At 41.0% G+C, this 15054-nt stretch overlaps 1 protein-coding gene across 4 annotated transcripts in view; it reads left to right on the top strand.

Moving 5' to 3' along the window:
- The window catches only part of prom1b (prominin 1 b), a 66786-nt gene that overhangs the window by 7394 nt on the left and 44338 nt on the right, over positions 1-15054 (top strand). For all 4 annotated transcript variants that reach the window (XM_061984063.1, XM_072916080.1, XM_061984064.1 and 1 more), the window contains exons 2-7: positions 11213-11274; positions 12328-12354; positions 12427-12632; positions 13821-13941; positions 14033-14096; positions 14169-14258. In XM_061984063.1, the coding sequence (XP_061840047.1) occupies positions 11213-11274; positions 12328-12354; positions 12427-12632; positions 13821-13941; positions 14033-14096; positions 14169-14258 (570 nt within the window). The remainder of the gene's footprint in view (positions 1-11212; positions 11275-12327; positions 12355-12426; positions 12633-13820; positions 13942-14032; positions 14097-14168; positions 14259-15054) is intronic.

Here is a 15054-nt window from a genome sequence, read left to right as displayed (position 1 = left end):
CTTCATCCATGGCCACCGGACTTTGAATTGAATATAAGTTGAAAAAGATTTGCAAATCATTGTATTCTGTTTTTATTTACGATTTACACAACGTGCCAACTTCACTGGTTTTGGGTTTTGTACTTGATTTTGCCATATTATTTTGCTTATTTATTGATACTGTATGGATATGAAATCTAAAGAACTACCGTTTAATTAGTTTATTTTATCCAATAGAGGAAAGTGTTTGTGGTTGTACACCACAAGAACCACAATCTTGTTATTAAGCAAATTGTCAAATAATACCTCTATCTTTAGGAGAACTTGTGCATGAGAACGCCAAGGTGTGAAATGAATGTGCACGATACGATCTTTGTGATAGCACGTTGATCTCATAAACTACTGTTATGAGCAGATTATTGCGAGTAGCAGATCAATAGTCTTGCCTAACCCTTGTTGTCTTAGAAGATGGTCACATGACTGTCTGGTAACGCCACAGGAAACGCGCCCTACGTTTTTGTTTGTGATGGCTCCTCGAGCAGTCACGTTGGAGGGTTGGCGCAGTGCAATAGGATTGTAGGATTTTAAGTTCGCTGCCATTTTGGTGCGCAGAGGTTATGGCTGTGGGGCTGGGTAATCAATTAGCAGATCAGCGATTAGAGGGAGGCTTTCTCAGTCACCTGCATCACTGCATAAGACCTTAATCCACCTGGACCATATGCTCCTACTGCCAGGGACTCGCCACTCTCCACCGGGATGGGTCCCCGGGACTCGCGGGTGGAGGTGTACTCAAACCTGAAAGGGAAAATGGGTAAAAGTTGTCTCGGGCGGAATGTGCTATCTTCCAGCTAAAACAGACCAAAAATTGCTGTTTACAAACAGAACTATGCAAAACAAACGAGCATATGTGAAGAAAATGTCAGAGTAGAGAACAGACCTTCCCTAAGGCCAAACTGAGGTGGAAAAAATGGCGTGAAGGATGGTGATATCATTATTTAAGGCTTAAAGGACCCATAGCATCCAGATGACCAAACTTTTAGTAACAAGTTGTCTTTATGTACTTTTTGCTCCTGGCAGTCATTTCCAATATTATCAATCAGTTTTTGACTAATGTGTAGATAACTAACTGTACTTGGAACACCCTCGTTCAATCGCCAGACTCCATATGCCGCGCCCTCTTGGTGTGACGTCATCTAAAGCAGTGGTCCCCCACCATCGGTCCAGGGACCGGTACCGGTCCGTGACGTACTTGCTACCGGGCCGCACAGAAACATTAATTAATTCATAAACTACCGCATTTTCTCCCACTTAACTTTTGCCTCTCCCCTAGTAAACACCCCAATAAGCTTGTTAATAGATGTATATTACAACTCCTTTGTTGTAGTACATGGGACAATGCACATCCATCCATCCATTTTCTACCGCTTATTCCCTTTGGAGCCTATCTCAGCTACAATCAATGCACATTAATCTAATAAATGTAAACAAATTGCAGCCAAAGGCAATTTTTTTTGCTGTTTTTATCTGCCACACGTAGAAAGCCGGTCTGTCAAAATAATGCATACATTAATCCGGTCCATGGTGGAAAAAAGGTTGGGGAACGCTGATCTAAAAGTTAAAGTAAGTTAAAGTTAAAGTACCAATGATTGTCACACACACACTAGGTGTGGAGAAATTATTCTCTGCATTTGACCCATCACCCTTGATCACCCCCTGGGAGGTGAGGGGAGCAGTGGGCAGCAGCGGTGGCCGCGCCCGGGAATCAATTTTGGCGATTTAACCCCCAATTCCAACCCTTGATGCTGAGTGCCAAGCAGGGAGGTAATGGGTCCCATTTTTATAGTCTTTGGTATGACTCGGCCAGGGTTTGAACTCCCAACCTACCGATCTCAGGGCCGACACTCTAACCACTAGGCCACTGAGTAGGACTGAACTGGAGCCCATTTCCTCGCATGGAAAGTGTGGATAAATGCACAGAAAAACTATTATTTTTATCACCTATTTGCATGATTTTGTCAAAATTTATAGTACATTGTTTTAATTTATTCCATTATTGGTTGTGATGGTTACCGTTCACTTTTGAACCGATACAGTACCAATTCCCGGTACCTGGGAATCGATACCTGTACTCAACGGTAACAACTTTCTGTACTTTAGTGTGTGTTGATAAATATTATTGTTTTTGAAAAAAAAGTCTTATTTTTTATTGCAACATTTAAAAATGAGCCTATTATGATAACTGCTGTCAAGTTGTTATATCGTTACATTACGTTGCAATTACAGTTGTAGTGTATAGTTTATGGTGTGTTTTTTTTTTTTTGCAACCTAAAGCGTGTTAATACTGTAAGTATTGTACTTATTACGCACCAGCTTATTGATTATAACTTGCATTCCAGTTGTAGTTTTCAGTGACAAATTTGGAGATGTTAAAATCGCTATGTAAAATCGCTAATGCTAATAAGTAGGATGACAAGAGCGAAGCCAATGTACCGTATTTTTCAGACTATAAGTCGCAGTTTTTTTCATAGTTTGGCCGGGCTCCAGTGCGACTTATATGTTTTTTTCCTTTTTTATTATGCATTTTCGGCAGGTGCGACTTATACTCCGGTGCGACTTATACTCCGAAAAATACGGTATATTAGCATCAGGCTAGCGCATTTTTGGAAAAATGGAAAAGTTCTTTACTTATTTTGGTGTGTTTTTTTGAGTCTATTTGTTTGTTGGCTTTGAAAAAATTGCAACATTACCAAGAGGTAGTTTGACTGAGTCCGCTCTCGGTGCTGCTGAAGTGATCGCCAAGTGCCGTAGTGCAAAAGACCGGCGGAGTTGCCAACCGGGTGTGACGTCACGTGCAACCCAGGTACCGTAACATGGCACCTTTGGATTTTACATGAATCCAGATTTGGTCAGTGCCAAAAAAAGTACCCGATTCGTTACCCGTCCCCAGTTGGTAGATAACTGACTGTACTTAGAACACCCTTTTTCCATCACCAGACTCAATATGTCGCCCCCTCTTGGTGTAATGTCATCTACAGAACTGGAGCCCATTCCCCTGTATAGACAGTGTGGACACTTGCATGTAAAACTATTATTTTTATCACTTTATTTCATGTTTTTGTCCCACTGATTACTGAAAAACAGAGTTATTATATTATGAGTAAAAAAGAGGGAGTAAAAAAAAATGCCATCTCTATCATCTCCTTTTCCGCCTGTGTTTCCTCATGATTCTTCAGCATTTATTTTAGCTTTATGAGGAAAACATCAGTAGAAGAGGACACAAAATAAAATACCAGCGGCTTACTTTCTTCTTCGCTCGTTTTTGAGCACTTGGTGTGATCCTTTTTCTCCATTTATGTGCTGGTTCTGACTCAGTCTTCCTCCCCTAGAGGGTGCTCCTCATTTTTATTTTTTTTTTGCCTTGAGGCTTTAAATTGTTTCCATCCAAACAAAAAAAAACACCTCGTTTGGACTGTCCCATTTTGCGCAAGTCAATTTGACTGGAGAGTGGCCCACCTCCTTACACATTTTTTTAACCATATCAATCATATAAATTATTGTTTTATGATGTAAAGCAGAGATTATCAAATTGTGGTACGTGTACCACTAGTGGTTCGCCAAATAATCACTTGATTAAAGTACAGTGTTTTATTTTCCTATATTCAAACACAGTCTTGGCATGACGTTGAAGTGCATCCGGCAGTGGAGGCTCCTCTATGGTGTCTTGGGGCACTAGGAGGTTAACCCCTTTACTACTGTTACCCCAGGTGGCCCTTGGCAAAGGCCTAGTACCTGATTGCCCCCTAGCCAGGGATACGGTGAAGACCTCAATGGCGGAGCAGGCGGAAGACGGTAGATTTAAGAACTACCACAAACGGCTGCGATGGCGGAAGAAGGCTGCAGCAGAAAAGGGTCCCCAGTCGTCTTGGACTCCATGCCACTGGACCCTGACCCGTTTCTGTCAAGGATCGTGTGGTGACTGTCTGTGCACCAGTCTCCACACGTTAAACAAAGTCACGCACAGGCATCCTCCATAAAGGGATACACCCCTACCAGGAGTATCGTCATACTCGTTCGAGTAACCGCCGATGATGATGACTGTTCAAACTGTGTGTAATGTTACAGTGGCCAAAAATGTTAAATATACCTGATAAATACAACCACAGCTGTTGGTCGTTATGGTGGCACTGATGTAAAGTAATCGGGACTGTTATCCAGACGTAAACACAAAATAAACATGCAAATTCGTGCTTTTCTTTGGCTCGTGGAGATATCTGTTTTTATAGTAGCTATAATAGAACGTGAGCCGTAGCTGACGATTTATGCACACCTGTATTGACAATTTTACTGTAAGCATTTAGTCATACAACAAATTGGTGAAATCTTATGCAAATCATCTCCGAATTTACAAGGAGAGAGGAGTCTACTTCATTGTCAACTCATTGGTTCGCCAGTGGCCACCACCCCCACCTCCCGTTCCCCTACCCCTCAAATCCGCGGGAAGGTTTCGTTTGCAGAAAAGAGGCGTTTTTTGGTGTCTTTCGCTGTGTGAGGAGTCTTATCCCTCTGATAACACACAGGCTAGATTAGAGGATAAGCATGCGTGGGGCTAATGCTAACCTGCTGCCACTGTTGCTTGTACAGATGGCATTATCACACACACACACATACACACACACAACACAAGTTCTACAGAATATGGGTCACAGTTAATTTACTATTTGACTTAATTACTCTGTTGTTGACAGGGGTGGCATCGTGATGTAGTGGTTTGCGCCGTACCTCAAATAGACGCCTGGTAATCTATGCAGTTGAGCAAACCTATGCAGTAATAGTATCTGCTGTACAATGTCAATTACCGCTATAACTCGGTGTCTTCCTTGATTCAACATGAGGTCTGCCTGAGGTCACAGAAATGCTTCCCGAGGTTGCGTAAGGTCTGGTGGACATCTTTCGGTAATCTGTCAGAGCAGGATTGTACCTGCCTATATTTACATGTTACTGGAAGACGACAGCGCTGGGCTGTGTATGTCTCAGAAGTTCTTATAGGTCTGTTTGTTCTGTCACAGGTCTTATGTGGGCTTTACAGCTATGTCTAAAGTTCCCCTCAGGGCATACAAGAGCTAATCTCAAACTTCACACAGAAGAAAAATAGAAATAAACTACATTTGTTGAATAGAAAATCACTTATGCCAGTCCCAATATACCAGGGGTGTCCATTGTCCTCCATCCATCCATCTATCTTCTTCCGTTTATCCAAGGTGGGAAGCCCAGACTTTCCTCTCCTCAGCCACTTTGTCCATCTCCTCCCAGGTGATCCTAAAGTGTTCCCAGGCCAGCTGGGAGACATAGTTCCCCCAGCGTGTCCGAGGGAGACGTTAAGGGGGGGCATCCTGATCAGATGCCCGAACCACTTCAGCTGGCTCCTCTTGATGTGGAGGAGCAGAGGCTTTACTCTGAGCTCTTCCCGAATGACACAGCTTGTTACCCTATCTCCAAGGGAGAGCCCCGCCACCCGACGGAGGAAACTCATTTTGGCCGCTTCTACCTGTGATCTTGTCCTTTTGGTCATAACCCAAAGCTCATGGCCATAGATGAGGATAGCAACTTAGATCGACCGGTAAATTCAGAGTTTTGCCCTCTGGCTCAGCTCCTTCTTCACCACAACGGATCGATACGGGGTCCGCATTACTGCATACGCCGCACCGATCCGCCTGTCGATCTCACGATCCAGTTTTCCTTAACTCGTGAACAAGACTCCGAGGGTCTTGATCTCCTCCACTTGGGGCAAAATCTCCTCCCCAACCCGGAGATGGACCTCCACTCTTTTCCAGGCAAGAACCAAAGTGCAAAGTGCTCATTTATCTAAAATTACTGTTGCAATGTTGAGCTAACAAAATCTAGTCAGACACATTTAACTCTTGATTGGTAATCCGCAAACCAATCACTAACTTGTAATTGCATTCGAAGTAGAGTCTGACAATGTAGTGGAAATGGTGGAAGGTTATAACTCAACATACCAGTTTAACTCACTGTGTCATAAAATGGCATAGTGCTTTTCTGTCATGTCTGGGCATCCAGGATTGACAGTTTAGCCTGTTGGCTGTGGAACTCAAATGAAGGTGAGCGGCTGCGCGTCTCCCTTCCAATACTCACCTGAGCGGGCGACTCGCCCCATGGTGCTTTCAAAGCATGGATGCTTGCGGCGTTTCGAATTGGGTTGTTGTAGTTTTTCTTATACTGTGGAGTGTTTGCAGAGCATTTGGTTTGGGCAGCACATGGTATGTCTTCCTCTGATGAGTTAAGAAGACACATGTTTGTTTACACTGTGAGGTCCGGTGAACTTAGGGGCAGTTTGGAACCTCTACGAGGTAGGAGCATTTTAATTTGTTGACCCTAACCTTCCTACAGAACAGTATGGGTAATCTCTCTTCATTGGGGCATTTTTTAAAATGTTTTATCCGTTATCAGAGCTATTTTTTAGGCATCGTTTCTTTTGCAGGTCAATTCCGATGTTGTTACCCATATTTTTTTAATTTATCTTTTAGCCTTTATTTAACCAGGTAAAAATCCCATTGAGATCAAATATCTCTTTTCCAAGGGAGACCTGGCCAAGAGGGCAGTACAACATTAAAACTTGCTCACATGACACATGTGCATACAGACAAGGTAGACTGAAGTCCTTTCACAGAAGCTTTAAACTCATTCAATGTAACAAGGGTTTGAAGTTTAATATTCGATTGTAGGTTATTCCAAGCCATCGGTGCTGAAAACCTAAATGCTTTCTTGCCCAGTTCAGTTCTTACTTTGGGGATGACAAATTGCAGAACATTCATTGAACGAAGATTGTGACTTCCTTGTTTCTTTGTTAAAAGACAAGACAGATAAGATGGAGTGATACCCAGAATGGTTTTGTAGATGAAAACATACCAATGATTGAGGCGTCGAGCACATAAAGATGTCCAGTTAACCATTGAGTATAATACGCAATGGTGAGTAAGGGGAGCGCAGTTGGTGATTAATCTCAGTGCCCCGTGGTACACACTATCCAGCTTGTGGAGACAACCAGCAGTAGCATTCATGTACAACACATCTCCAAAGTCAATAACAGGTAAAAAGGTTGTTTCCACCAATAATCGACCTGTATCAGATTTTTTCAAGTCAATGTGAACAGTGCAATTCAGAATTTTTCCTATCCGACACAGGCCTCTTTCGTATGTGGAAATAAATCGGATGTACAGTATATGCGATGCGTCCTCAATGTGAATGCTGCCATGCTCAGGTCGCATTCATCCGACCAGAACGTCATCAAAAAGCGATAAGCGTCATAATTATTCGCCAAAACAGACGGTTGCAATATAAATAGTTGACAAATAAGCAGAAAACTGGTAAAAATAATATGTTTTAGGAACTAACATAAAAGTTTTACCACTCCAGGTTCAGACTGCGCAGACATCGAAGCAATATGTCCTGTAAAACTGCCAGAGCCAGAATAATTTTCCTCTTCCTTCTTAATCTTCTACACACAGTAATTTGGTTCAAAAAATGTTGAATCTGATTGCACAAAATCCTTGAAATTGCCACAAATGCACCAGTACAGACTAAGTGGAAGCTATGTTTACTTCCGTAAACACCGCAGTGCGTGCGACGTCATGACATTATGTCCGCATGCGGGTCAGATTGCATTCACATTTGAAATTGCCAGTAAAAAGATCAGATTTTACAAAAAAAATCAGATTTGGACATCTGACCTTGCATTGTGAACGTAGGCTTAAAGGGGAACTGCACTTTTTTTTGGAAATTGTTTACAATTATTATGAAAGACATGGACAAGCAGTAGGAAATGGATGGATAGATGACAACGGATGTAATTTTTTTAAAGCATTCTAACTCGTAAATAAAAGTAAATAAAAGCCCACTTACAGGAGGAGAGGTCCTCAATTCTTCCCATAAAACCCAATAAATAACCATCCAAAAAGCGCCAACAATACTCCATTTACATTTCATAACTTGAATATTAACCAAGTATCAGTGATGTTGTTATTAAAAGCTCTAACACAGACTAACTATTTATAGCGGCGTCATGATCACTGGCTTGTGTGCCAATGTTGACATGATCAACTGATCAGCTGCTTCCTCGTTTCCTTGCTCGTCAAACTTTATTATAAATCATAAATCATGCCTCTCATCTGGATAGTGGAAGGATGAGGACGTATTCCAAGAAAATGGTACAGTTTGACTGCCAATTTAGACCGAAGAATGGCGAGAATGACACAAAATATGCTTGGTTTTCACCACCCTTGTCTTCGCCAAGATTATGGTCATTCTTCAGCTAAATGGTAATATATGAACATCCTAGCAGTCGGCGTCCTAATGACAGCAGACCTTGTACTGTAAGTGATGTTTTATTATGTTTGTTGGCACTCATGAAGTCTGCAGTGAGTAATAATCAGTGATGTAGTTTAAAAAAATAGAATGTTGTGATGAGTTTTTAAAATGAATGCGCCGCATATAGTTTAAAATGAGAAAAATACGTAAATATTAAATGTTATTATAAATTTGCCTGTTACTACATTACATATATACTTACATCATGTATATAAAACCTTCGTGGAGGTGTTAAGATGTTTTTAGGGATTTATAGGCAGAATAGAGCAGTATCATGTCATGTCTTTCAATAGGATTGTGAACGATAGGCAGAATTCCAAAAAAAGTGAAGGTCTCTTTAATGTCATCAGATTACCGGTGTGACGTCATAATCCCTAATATCGACCTGATAATTTATCGTGGACCCCCTAGTTGCATGCTGGGAAGCCAAGGCACCCTCAGATATGCTACAATACAATTATATTAAAAAAAAAAACATAATAAATGGGCTGACATGCTCTTTTTTTGTTCTTTATATATTCACTGTTGCATATCAGTATTTAGTTATTGGAGTTCTGGAGTTTATATCAGACTAAACGACCAATTAAAGGCTCAGGAACTTCATTTACTGATTAGAGTGCCAACGTCTTTGTGCACAGTGAATGTATAGAATATATCTACTGTTATAAAATACACTTTTCACACTGCAAAAAGTCAGTGTTCAAAAACAAGAAAAAAAATACAAAAATTAGGGGTATTTTATTTGAACTAAGCAAAATTATCTGGCAATAGAACAAGAAAATTTGGCTTGTCAAGACTTTCCAAAACAAGTAAAATTAGCTAACCTCAATGAACTCAAAAATACCTTAAAATAAGTATATTTTCACGAATAACAACTGTACTACTATATGAGTACGTATTTTCTATTGTTTCATTGAAAATAAAATCGCAAAGTCCATTTGGCTGTCATCTGTTTTAATATGAGACACAATTGTGTCAAAGTCATGATTTTTTTTCATGCTTGAAATAAGAAATTATTACTTTAAAAAAGTAGTTTTATACTTGTGAGTGTTGATGACACAGCTTTGCAACACTTGATATTCTAGTTTCAAGCATGTTTTACTCAATATAGGTCATAAAATCTCAGCAATAAGCTGTAATATCTTACGGGGGCGGTGTAGCTCGGTTGGTAGAGCGGCCGTGCCAGCAACTTGAGGGTTGCAGGTTCGATCCCCGCTTCCGCCATCCTAGTCACTGCCGTTGTGTCCTTGGGCAAGACACTTTACCCACCTGCTCCCAGTGCCACCCACACTGGTTTAAATTTAACTTAGATATTGGGTTTCATTATGTAAAGCGCTTTGAGTCACTTGAGAAAAAGCGCTATATAAATGTTATTCACTTCACTACTGAGATCATTTAGGACCAAAACCCTTAAAACAAGTAAAAGACTAACATAAAATCTGCTTAGTGAGAAGAATTATCTTATCAGACAGAAAATAAGCAAATATCACCCTTATTTGAGATATTTAATCTTACTTAGATTTCAGTTTTTGCAGTGCACAGATATTAAATTGTTTTAAATGTACCTGCGTAACTTTGTAGCAAATTGGATTGGTCTTTTTTACAAAAGGAAACATTTAAAAATGGCCCCCACATCCTTAGACTTTTTTTTGGTATGAGGTCCTTGGCAGGAACCGGTATGAACACCCGTGTTTCTATGACAAATCAGTGGCTGCTGCACGCAGCATTGAAAGGATGGGGACAGTTGGCAGGAATAGGAAAAAAGAGGGATAACATAAAAACCCCAAAACAAACAAAAATGTAGAACAATTTTGCTGACTTCAAATCTGATGGTTATGTCTCCATGCCCTCGAGCCCTCACCTCCCCCTCACTCCTTTCGTTTCGCAGTGGTTTCCCCTCCTACTGGGTCACTGAGCTAAGCTGTCTAAGCTTAGCTGTCCTGCGCGGCTAATGCTAACTAAGAAGCTGTGAAAAAAAACAACAAAAAAAGCAGGTGGCGCCGATGTGACTCACTTGTGCTCGTGTGCCTCACAAGTGGACGCCAATGATCCCAAAATACATGTTCTGTATCCGTGCCTTTCATCCGGACCCTCACCAGAAGATAAAAGCTTCTTTCTTGGCCCCTTTTAACCGTCCCACACAAATTTTGGTATCATGTTTTCCGTTTTATCTTGCTCAATGTGCATATTGACATCATGCAGGTGTGCATGTAACCATGTCATGTAAACACACCATACTGTACCCTGAGCATTAGCATCCTTAACCGGCCGCCATCTGTTCTGTTTATTTTTGTGGTTCTTCATACTTTAAACTCTTTTTAATGTTTTGAACCTCTCATGTGACTCAATGAGGTCACTAAAATACGGAGCTGCAGACTACAACCACAACAATAACCTTTTTAGATCTCATTAGACGGTGCAGGTGTACCTAATGTTGTGGAACAAGGTTTAAGAAGTGGTGTTTACCTGCTGAGTAACAGTGGGAGTCACCACGCAGGTAATCTTAGAGCTGGCCGACCCATATAAGCACGCCAACAGCTTGACCAGAACACCCTGGTTCAAAACCGGAATGTGTCTTACTCAGGAATGTAAACATTGGTTCCCTATAAGATCAAATATAACACTTTAAAACAACTATTATAGAAAATGGGTTAGTACCATTGAACAACAGAATTGCCACTTGTCACAAGCAAAAAAAAAGTTGGATTTTGACACATAATACTAATGAATTCCTCTTTAATTAATAAGAAATAGTAATACACTTTTTTCACCATAGTACCGACTGCTGGATGAGGTGGGTGGTGTGTGACCCCGCTGGTGCCTAATGATCCCCTTTTGTTTCTTCCAGATCTGATTGTTAAAGTTATTCAGCAAAACATGGGAGGAATTAAACTAGAAGAATGGAGAAAGGTTTGTGCTATGTTAATTTTTTAGTACAGGTATTAGGTCACAAGTGATGTACAGTCGTGGTCAAAAGTTTACATACACTTGGAAAGAACATAATGTCATGGCTGTCTTGAGTTTCCAATAATTTCTACAGCTCTTATTTTTTTTGTGATAGAGTGATTGGAGCACATACTTGTTGGTCACAAAAAACATTCATGAAGTTTGGTTCTTTTATGAATTTATTATGGGTCTACTGAAAATGTGAGCAAATCTGCTGGGTCAAAAGTATACATACAGCAATGTTAATATTTGCTTACATGTCCCTTGGCAAGTTTCACTGCAATAAGGCGCTTTTGGTAGCCATCCACAAGCTTCTTACAAGCTTTTGGTTTAATTTCTGACCCCTCCTCTTGACAAAATTGATGCACTTCAGCTAAATGTGTTGGTTTTCTGACATGGACTTGTTTCTTCAGCATTGTCCACATTGTCAGGACTTTGGGATGGCCATTCTAAAACCTTAATTCTAACCTGATTTAGCCATTCCTTTACCACTTTTGACATGTGTTTGGGGTCATTGTCCTGTTGGAACACCCAACTGCGCCCAAGACCCAACCTTCAATGCTGAAGAAACAAGTCCATGTCAGAAAACCAACAAATTTAGCTGAAATGCACCAATTTTGTCAAGAGGAGTGGTCAAAGAAGATTCAACCAGAAGCTTGTGGATGGCTACCAAAAGCGCCTTATTGCAGTGAAACTTGCCAAGGGACATGTAACCAAATATTAACATTGCTGTATGTATACTTTTGACCCAGCAGATTTGCTCACATTTTCAGTAGACCCATAATAAATTCATAAAAGAACCAAACTTCATGAATATTTTTTGTGACCAACAAGTATGTGCTCCATTCACTCTATCACAAAAAAATAAGAGTTGTAGAAATGATTGGAAACTCAAGACAGCCATGACATTATGTTATTTACAAGTGTATGTAAGCTTTTGACCACGACTGTATGTTTAGCCTGATGGCAAACATTATTGCATTGTGCGTGTTAACGTGTGTGTGTCTCTGTACGCAGCCAGAAAACGTCGTTCTGCTGCTCCAGGTAAACTCGTCGCTTAACCGATAAACAAATGTAACTGGAGCACCAGGATGATTGACAGATGTTTTCTTGCAGGGGGTATACTACGAGGCCGGGTTCTTGGTGTGTGCAACGATCGGCATTATCTTCGTGGTCATCGTCCCTGTGTTGGGCATGTGCTTCTGCGTGTGTCGGTGCTGCGAGAACTGTGGCGGCGAGATGCACCAGCGGCAGCGGAAGAATGCCGACTGCCAGCGAGGATTCTTCACCGCCTCGCTTGTTGCCACCACCATCTTCATTATGTGAGACCCCAATTGAATTCTAAGTCCAGGCAATTATTAACCTAGGTCAACAAAACTGCCCAGATTTTTTTTTTTTACACCTATGGCACGTGTTGCTGGGCAATATTCATGGGACTCAATTTCAAATGACTTGTTGCCTGGCAGAATCCATATCATTCAGTTGTAACGTTTCTGCCACTTGTTCTTAGACACAGTTTAGTGTCTGTATAATAACTGTCTTTTTTTCACTTACTGCTGTACAGAATTCATTGGGATCAGACATAACTGCCCTGTCACTTGTTGTTAGGTACAATATATGGGGCTCAGTCATAACTGCCCTGTACATTTTTGTTAGGTAGAATTTATCGGGCTCAACTAAAACTGCCCTGTTACTTGTTGCTAGTCAGAATACATAGGACTCAGTCATAACTGCCCTGTACCTTTTTGTCTGGCACAAATTGTAGGGCTCAACTAAAACTGCCCTGTTACTTGTTGCTAGGCAGAATTCATTGGGCTCAGTCATAACTGCCGTGTACCTTTTTGTTAGGCAGAATTTGTAGGGCTCAACTAAAACTGCCCTGTTACTTGTTGCTAGGCAGAATTCATAGGGCTCAGTCATAACTGCCCTGTACATTTTTGTTAGGCAGAATTTATCAGGCTCAACTAAAACTGCCCTGTTACTTGTTGCTAGTCAGAATACATAGGAATCAGTCATAACTGCCCTGTACCTTTTTGTCTGGCAGAAATTGTAGGGCTCAACTAAAACTGCCCTGTTACTTGTTGCTAGGCAGAATTCATTGGGCTCAGTCATAACTGCCGTGTACCTTTTTGTTAGGCAGAATTTGTAGGGCTCAACTAAAACTGCCCTGTTACTTGTTGCTAGGCAGAATTCATAGGGCTCAGTCATAACTGCCCTGTACATTTTTGTTAGGCAGAATTCATAGGGCTCAATCACAACTGCTCTGTCAGTTGTTGCGAGGCAGAATTCATGGAGTTTAATTATAACGGCCCTGCCACTTGTTGCTAGGAAGAATTCATGATAACTGCCTTGTCATCGGGTTCCATCCTAACTTCCAAGTTCAAAGTTTGAAAGTTCAAGGGGATGATGAAACATCTTAGTGTTGCTTTGTCGCTTTCTGCTGGTGATGAAAGATGCAGACAACGCCTGGCTTGTCTAAATCAAACTTCTCTGTGGTTGTTGTGTGTCAGTTTGGGTGTGCTCATAGCTTACGCGGCGAACCACAACATCAGCTCCCACATCAAGAGCACTCGGCGCTTCATCAACACCAACATGAGGGACTTGAGGACATTTGCCAACAACACTCCTGCGGTACGCTGTCATTCGATGACTATAAAAGTATACACACACACACACAAAGAAAAAAACAAAATGAATTAATTGTTTCTTCACCTTTTTGCAGCAAATTGAATACTTGACAGCGCAGTACACGACGGCCAAAAACAAAGTCCTGTCTGAGCTCGACAGTAAGTTTGTTTGTGTCTTCTTTAAGTTGTGTTAAAGGTCATCATTGTGGTCGTTTGTGTTCACGCTGACAGATATTGGACCGCTGCTAGGCGGGAGGATTCACAGTCAACTGGAGAAAGAGGTGGTTCCCTCCCTGGACACCGCCCTGCGAATGGCAGGAGGTAACACTCTCACCCAATTAGCCTTTAGCAATTCCATTTGATACCGTACAAATTAATCCGATATGATGCAAATTTATCCAAAGATACACAATGTGAGATGATACAATCTGATAATACACAATTCAATACAGTATGATTGTACGCAATCAAAGCCCTTGCAAAGCAATGTAATCTGAGCCGATACTCTATTGATTTTAATAAAAGACAATCCAATACAATATGAATATTTCTGGTTACGATACAATAGGATATGATACGGGTACTATAAAATCAATCCAATTACCTACCACCCAAGTCAATTTGTTACAATGCAAAATGACGTAAATCATTACAATTTGATGCAAAACAATAGGCTATAGGGCTGGGTATTGGCAATTACTTAACGATACAATACATATAACGATACTTAAAGCGGAACATTATCACCAGACCTATGTAAGCGTCAATATATACCTTGATGTTGCAGAAAAAAGACCATATTTTTTTTTAACCGATTTCCGAACTCTAAATGGGAGAATTTTGGCGAATTAAAAGCCTTTCTATTATTCGCTCTCGGAGCGATGACGTCACATCGGGAAGCAATCCGCCATTTTCTCAAACACATTACAAACACCTAGTCAAATCAGCTCTGTTATTTTCCGTTTTTTCGACTGTTTTCCGTACCTTGGAGACATCATGCCTCGTCGGTGTGTTGTCGGAGGGTGTAACAACACGAACAGGGACGGATTCAAGTTGCACCAGTGGCCCAAAGATGCGAAAGTGGCAAGAAATTGGACGTTTGTTCCGCACACTTTAC

Source organism: Nerophis lumbriciformis, linkage group LG25 (genome assembly GCF_033978685.3).
Source record: "Nerophis lumbriciformis linkage group LG25, RoL_Nlum_v2.1, whole genome shotgun sequence".
Lineage (NCBI taxonomy): Eukaryota > Metazoa > Chordata > Actinopteri > Syngnathiformes > Syngnathidae > Nerophis > Nerophis lumbriciformis.
Note: the sequence above shows the minus strand (reverse complement) of the source record. Positions and strands in the feature narration are given on the sequence as shown.